Raw genomic sequence first — 932 nt, forward strand, 5'->3', positions numbered from 1 at the left:
GGCTGGAATGGAATTCCCAGAGCAGCTGGGGCTGCCCCTGGATCCCTGGGAGTGTCCGAAGCCAGGCTGGACACTGGGACAGTGGGTGGTGTCCCTGCCCACGGCCAGGATGATCTTTAAGGCCCTTTCCAGCCCAAACCCCGCAGCCGAGTGCAGGGAAACGTTCCCCATGGATCACCTGCTTGTTCCACGCCCGTGCCAGGCTGTACCAGCTGTCCAAGGCGGGGAAGCTCTGCGTGCCAGCCATGAACGTGAACGACTCCGTGACCAAGCAGAAGTTTGACAACCTCTACTGCTGCCGGGAGTCCATCCTGGACGGGTGCGTGGGGGAACGGGGCAGGAATTCCCGCAGGGATCGGCATCCAGAGCTCTGCTCTGCTGCCACCAGGATCATTTCGGCTCAGTTTGGGTCAGAGCAGAATAAAGCCCTGTCCCTGTCCTGTCCCTGTCCCCTCTGTGGCACCGGGATAGAAGCCGCCTGTGTCCATGGTGTGGCTCAAGAGCTGTTCCAGCACAGCGTTCCTGCCCTTTCTCCTTCCCCGTCGGATCCCCAGCGCTCCTCCCTTGGCTCTCTTCATTCCCTTTATTTGGCTGGAATTGGGGTCGGTGTCCGTGTCCTTCCACCCCCAAATCCCATCAGGGCCGAGTGGGGCTGGGACAGGTTCTGTCCCTGTTGTGACACGATCCATGACAATCCATGGATTTGGGATGGGTGGCAGCATCTTCTGAGGAACGGGGAGCAACAATGGGAATAAAGAGGGGGGTGGAACATGGGAACAGAATTCCCAGAGAAGCTGTGGCTGCTCCATCCCTGGAAGTGTCCAAGGCCAGGCTGGAGCAACCTGGGATAGTGGGAGGTGTCCCAGCCCATGGGATGGGATGGGATGGGATGGGATGGGATGGGATGGGATGGATGGGGTGGGATGGGGTGG

At 60.2% G+C, this 932-nt stretch overlaps 1 protein-coding gene across 1 annotated transcript in view; it reads left to right on the top strand.

Annotated features, from left to right (window-relative positions):
- Positions 1 to 932, top strand: part of AHCYL2 (adenosylhomocysteinase like 2) — a 28,272-nt gene that overhangs the window by 20,391 nt on the left and 6,949 nt on the right. Inside the window, exon 8 of the mRNA XM_017727977.1 lies at positions 203 to 319. Within this exon, the coding sequence (XP_017583466.1) occupies positions 203 to 319 (117 nt within the window). The remainder of the gene's footprint in view (positions 1 to 202; positions 320 to 932) is intronic.

Source organism: Corvus brachyrhynchos, unplaced genomic scaffold (genome assembly GCF_000691975.1).
Source record: "Corvus brachyrhynchos isolate BGI_N302 unplaced genomic scaffold, ASM69197v1 scaffold182, whole genome shotgun sequence".
Lineage (NCBI taxonomy): Eukaryota > Metazoa > Chordata > Aves > Passeriformes > Corvidae > Corvus > Corvus brachyrhynchos.